This window comes from Solanum lycopersicum, chromosome 2, assembly GCF_036512215.1.
Source record: "Solanum lycopersicum chromosome 2, SLM_r2.1".
Lineage (NCBI taxonomy): Eukaryota > Viridiplantae > Streptophyta > Magnoliopsida > Solanales > Solanaceae > Solanum > Solanum lycopersicum.
The window spans coordinates 63,291,384-63,297,383 of NC_090801.1; the positions used below are offsets into that span (position 1 = coordinate 63,291,384).

The 6,000-nt window shown below is 35.2% G+C and overlaps 1 protein-coding gene across 1 annotated transcript; it reads right to left on the reverse strand.

The window, feature by feature from the left end:
- Positions 1-2,447: 2,447 nt before the first annotated feature.
- Positions 2,448-5,548, reverse strand: LOC101260985 (protein CELLULOSE SYNTHASE INTERACTIVE 1-like). Its single transcript, XM_004232446.5, has one exon. The coding sequence runs from the start codon at positions 4,688-4,690 to the stop codon at positions 2,723-2,725; it is 1,968 nt and encodes a 655-aa protein (XP_004232494.1). The 5' UTR covers positions 4,691-5,548; the 3' UTR covers positions 2,448-2,722.
- Positions 5,549-6,000: the final 452 nt, after the last annotated feature.

The following is a 6,000-nucleotide window of genomic DNA, read 5'->3' on the forward strand; positions in this document are numbered from 1 at the left end:
TATTTCTTATCTAGTCTTAGTTTGGCTTAAAACTTTAGAAAAAATTTATTTCCTATTATACCCTTTAGTTATTGTGAGATTATGTTTCATTTAACTAGTCAAGTTAAATATTAAAAAAATATATAAAAATATTATTAATTTTGAGGTGTGATATGTCACATGGTATATTTCTAATTTTTTGTTGGTCAAATATACCTTGAACTTAACATGAATTTAAGGCTACTTAAATTGTTCAAATACGCCTAGCTTATTTTTTAAAAAAAAAAAAATAGTTCACGTGGTCATTGACTAACTATATTTAAAAACAAAAAATCAACCTAACATAACAACTCAAACATGGAGAAAAAATATTAGTTTGTGAAATCATCAAATTACATGGAATAAATTTGGAGAAATTAAACGAACATTTATAAATATTCTCGTATAAATAAAAAAAGAACATGAATTACAAAAAAAAATAGGAAAAAAGATTTGGGAATAATTTAGTCATTTAAGGGGTCTTATCCAAGGATTGCTAAATCTTGGATTAGCTATCCTTCCCTTTCCTAGGGATAAAATAAGACTTTGTATGAGGTATAACTAATCCATGGATTAAGTTAAATAAAGTAATCAAACAATGTTTTTGTTGGACTATATTTTAATCCATGAATTGCTTTGATTAATACTTCCTACCAAACGGGTCCTTAGTTCACTAATTCAATGTGTTATTTGTTGGGTCGAAAAAGTTTTGGGCTGGTTTGCCACCCCTACTTAATTTACATTTTCAAAGTTCTACATACTGATCTAATTGAAGATGATGAGTTTGTTCTTTTAGCCAATGACATTATCAAATATTCCAACGACTTTGCTCTTACAAGTTATGATTCCCTTTTGTTGCATATATCCTAATTCACATTTTACAATCGCTATTGACTAAAAATAAAGAAATACTAAATGTTTACTGTACATATCCTGTCAAAAGTTTACAGCTTAGCACTATTTCAGCTAACATTACAAGAAATTTGCAGCCAATGGCCAGTAGTAACCACTAACTAACCAGTCAACCCTAATTAATTAGAATGACATGTATTAACCCAACTAATATCATCTACTTCCTCCGAAAAAGTACAAGTTTTAATTTGAGTGACAAAATCGAGAAAAAAGAACAGTTTGTTTTAATGAATTATAATTCATCCTGAATCAACGACAAATTTGAGTATGTGATTAATATATTGCCCTTGTCCATATTCTTATTTTGCTGTTGTTGATTGTTATCAACAATATGTTATAAAGTTATTTTTTAAAAGAACATGTTCATTATAAAATGATAATATTATAAATTCCGAGTAAAAATCATATTTTTTGAAATAAATAATCAAATATTTCTCCCAAAATTCATGGTTTTCGCGATTGAAGTGTAAATGAAAGTTTATCAACTCTCGAGTAGTCAAGTACTTGGATGATGAAGTGTGAATCCCTCAATCAAAGAGGAAAAAATAAAGTATGGACACCTTTTTAATCAATTGATTAAAAAAAAAGTTAGATAGCCGAAATTGAGTTTGTGAAAGCTGGCTGAAGTTATAAAGTATGCAATCACCAACCTAAAAACAACTGTCTAATACAAGAAGGACAGGTTGAAAACGTCCAGTATCCAACCTGGGGCCTTTGGAGCCCACTTTGATTTCTTATATTTCTGATCTGAAAAAGAAACATGGTGATTCAAGCCTGCAACAATGAGCTGCAAATCGGTATTGTGTTCTGGGGATTCAAAACTTAAAATAAATAATTTGACCTTGTATATACCCGCGGTTCATTCTCAGGTATCTAGAAAGAATAGAAAAGGCTCCTGGCTGCTGTTTCTTTATTGAAATGTCATGGGGATCTTGAGTCTTCATTTGTCAAATTCAGGGGCTTGTAATCACCACCTCAGCAAAAAGAAAAGGTCACATTTGCTATACGAGGTTTAAGAGAAGTCAGCAGCTGCCTTTGTAGGGTAGACTTAACATATGATATTAGTTGCAAATTTTACTTGAACCTACTCCTCTCTACCATGACTAAGCTACTATTCAGCTCCCTCTAATAATATGAGATTATTTTTACTTGTTAGAGAGCAAACCACTTTCTTCATACAAAGGTATGCATGCCACTTTCTCCCAAGAAACACTACTGCTATATCAAAATAGAAAGCTAAACAAGTATTCAGCTAAATTCATTGACCTCAAAATTCGTATTTACCTATAACCCAATTTATCAAAATTGTTAAATTAAAATAAAAAAAAGTCTCGAGTTATTTACCTTAGTTAGCATACTACAATTTTAAAAAATCATTCACTTTTAAGTTAACTTCCATTGGTCTCACCTCAGGAATAGCTACATTGTAACAAAGGGATTATGTTGGCATTGGGGCAACTGAGTTTCCCTTGGAAAATGAGAAATGCCCTTAAGCATCACAAACTGACAACCAGAAATTTTTGAGAAATGGAATATCAATCAATATTAACCAAAGAATAAGGTATTCTGTGTCCTAGATACAATAATACACCTTGTAGAACTGAACAATATTACAATGGAGTCATTTGATTTTTGAATGCGGTGAACAGGGTGTTCCACTATATCATTAGGGCAGACAAAAAGACCTATCTTATGTACACTCCCAAGACCATCCATAGTAAACTGTAAATATAAAGAGAAACTTTTCATCTAACAACTTACAAATCATGCACATTGAGTTTTGCAGATGCAATTAATGGAATCCCCTTGATCCTCTGGACTGATACAGTTCCAGCCTGCTTTTAGCTTCCTGCAGTAAGGACTCCATATATTCATCTTGAATCAAGTAGGACTGTTTTGATGCCCATTCAAGAACTGTAAGCACCTCAGCTTGAGCAAGCTCTTCGCTATCTGGAACGTGCAATGCAATGTAGCATAGCAAAAGCAATGATGGACTCTGAACTATTTGTTCACCAAAGTAAACGAGTTGGATCAGATGTTTTGCACCTCCAGCACTTATGATTGCCTTGGAATGATCAAGGTGAAGGTAGTTATCCGAGCTAGCAAATTTTTTTAGGGCAATGGCAGCTTCCTTAGAAATATCTGCTTCTCGCTCGTCAAGCAGTTTTACTAATGGAGTAATCATCCTTGTCTCAGTAGCTCGAAAAGTCCTAGCCAAACTCCCAATAGCTTTAACACATGGAACAAGCAGATCTGAATCAGCTTGTTCAATGATTCTTAGCAATTGATCAACAACAGCTTTGCAGGCAGGGGAATTAGGCTTGAAGGCTGACCTTCTCAACTCAGCGTCTACTTCCGCCACTGATGTTATTTCCATTATTGCCATAGCAGAATCATACTGAACATCCTCAGGTCCTTTCTCTAACAGTACTGCAAAACAAAGCAACGCTCTTGATTCAGTGATACTACGACAAATGGGCGAATTTCCCTTGGCAAGCTTCCATAGTGCTCTTGCAGCCATTGCCTTCATATAAGCCTTAGTAGCAGGGTCCTCTAGCTCTCTCCCTTTATTATTCAGCCCAGATGAAGAAAGACTATGCTGACTGTGGTGGTGCGCTTGATTTTGCTTCTGACTGTTATTTCCATTAACCTTGGTCTGATTTAAACCATTGATAGGATTCTGCTGAGGCTGTTTTATTTGACCCTTCATTGCTGTAGCAACCACACTGTGCATGTGACTAGGCTTCTTATTCCCCAAGGGATGTGGAAGAGTGTGATTTTTGTCATCATCCTCAATCAACTTATGCGCTGTATCGGTAGCGCTACCATTGGTATTACTAGCCAAGACAACAGCGTGGTGCATCGATGTGGCTTTGCTGACAATGGCGTATTTGCTATGCTCCTGAACCGTCTCGAAAGCTAGATGACTAACCAGCAATCGAATTGTATTATGCTGGTGAAAAAGATCTTGACATTTGGGATAATGAGCAGCAAGCTCAGATACTGCCCAAGCCACCACTGCTTGAACCTTCATAGGACCTTCTTTGAGGATTTTCGCAAACACTGAGCAAACCCCAGCATGTATCATGTGTTCAACGCTTTCCGGGTCACGCCCAAGAAGACCAATTGCCCTAGCAGCATTCTCCTGACCTTCTGATTTCCCTTCCTTCAATAATTTCAGCAATGGCCCAACTCCACCTTCTTCAATAATCAATTTCCCATACCGGTCATTGTCTCTGGCTAAAGAAACAAGCGAATTAGCCGCGTCTGATCTGTCATCAACACTACCCGTGTACAAAATAGCGATCTGCTCCCAAATTAGGCATAAAATTGGCTCATTCGCAGCAATAGGAGGGAGACCCAAACAGTCATCAGCTCGTTCATCAGCTGAAGCCGAAACACGGAGAAGCCAAGACACGTCACCAATGGAGTTTTCCAATTGAGAAGACATTTTACGGAATTGTGCAGCAGGGATGATGGTAAAAACTCGCTTAACAAGTCCATGGGCTCTGCACTTGAGCACAAGAGCCAAAGCTTTCTCAAGAACTTGTTCGGTGTCGTCAATGATCCGACGCGTGGGCCGTTCATAAAGGTCGTTGCCGGCGCGTGCAGCCTGTCGGAGAAGAGCCACAAGTTTCTCAGTTTTGGACCTGAGATCAGTACATTCTTGCTTGAACGAACTTGCCTCATCAGCTGCCTTTATCACCTGGTCTGCTAACTGGATCGGCTTTGTCAAGATCTGCTTCACTAAATCCGCCATGAAACCCCAAAAATTCAAAAACCCTCTGAACTACAACAAAACCGTAGATCAGATTTCTTAAAATTGAGTCTTTGAATAACCCCAAACCTCAAAATCAACCAACAAAAGTCAGAAAACAGAGTCTTGAAATAATGTTTTGTTTTTGTATTGAGAAATGAAGAAGGGGTAGAAGAAAGGTGAGTTCGAATATGTTTTAGGAGTAGTAGGTTTGAAAGGGATTTGTTTACATTGAAACTTGAGAAGGTCTTTCAAGGTTTGGCAATGGAGGAGTTGGGGTTTGGTGACTGACTTGGACAGTCTTACGATTTTTACGAGGTCAAACGCCGTGTTTTATTGGAGAGCAATATTTAATATATTCTGCTTTCCTTTTATAAGGTTAGACTGCGCTGCTCTGTTGTAATTAGCTGTCTCGATACTACACTATAATCTAATTTCACATCAATAAATTTTTACCGTGGTAATAAATTAACTATCCAAACATTTAGAACTGTCATAACACTACTAATAACATCCTATTTTATACTATTCATTTAATATAATCAATCATATTAACTTATACGAAAGGAGTAGGGTTGTTAGTTGGTCCTACTGGAAATTGTGTATCTGTTGGAGAGTAATATATGAATCAACATAGGGATGTGGAGATAAAAGGTTTTGAGCAGAAGCAGATCATAAGGTATGTGGGGTTTGTTATTGTGGACTAAATAAATCACATGCCTCCTTCAATGCAAGATTAAACGGCTACCCTTTTTTGGGATAATGTCTTCTTCTTTTTCTTTTTTTTTTTCTTATACAGTATTTGATTCTCGTATTATGAATAATTATTTTATTTTAGAATTTTAGTGTATCATTAACTAAATAGATATTATTAAACTTATTTAAATCATATTTAGATTAATAAAAGTCAAGTAATATAAAAAGTAAAAATAAATAAAAATTCAAATAATATGAAAAGCAAAGAGTATAATTATTTCATGGCTCTAGACTTTCTCCTCTTTTTTTTTTTTGGTACTTTGTCATAAAACTAATTAATGAGAGACAATATTGATCTTTGGTCAAGTTGCAATATTGTGGTTTGGTAAAATTAGAATATCTTTTATTTTGTGCACAAACACATCGTTGAAAGTGCTTTTCAAATTTTAATATCCAACTTTTAACCTGAATAGAAAAAATCATTTTCATCAAAAAATTTAGCAAAAAATAAGACATGCTTCTCTCACACTTTTACCTTTTTACCTTCTTCAGTTCCATCACATTTGGGACAAAGCTAAAGCATTAGTTATGACTATAGCAAGACTCAATTAATTTAG

Coding starts and splice junctions, on each gene's coding strand:
- LOC101260985 (XM_004232446.5), bottom strand. CDS start 4,690: ATGGCGGATTTAGTGAAGCAGATCTTGACAAAGCCGATCCAGTTAGCA.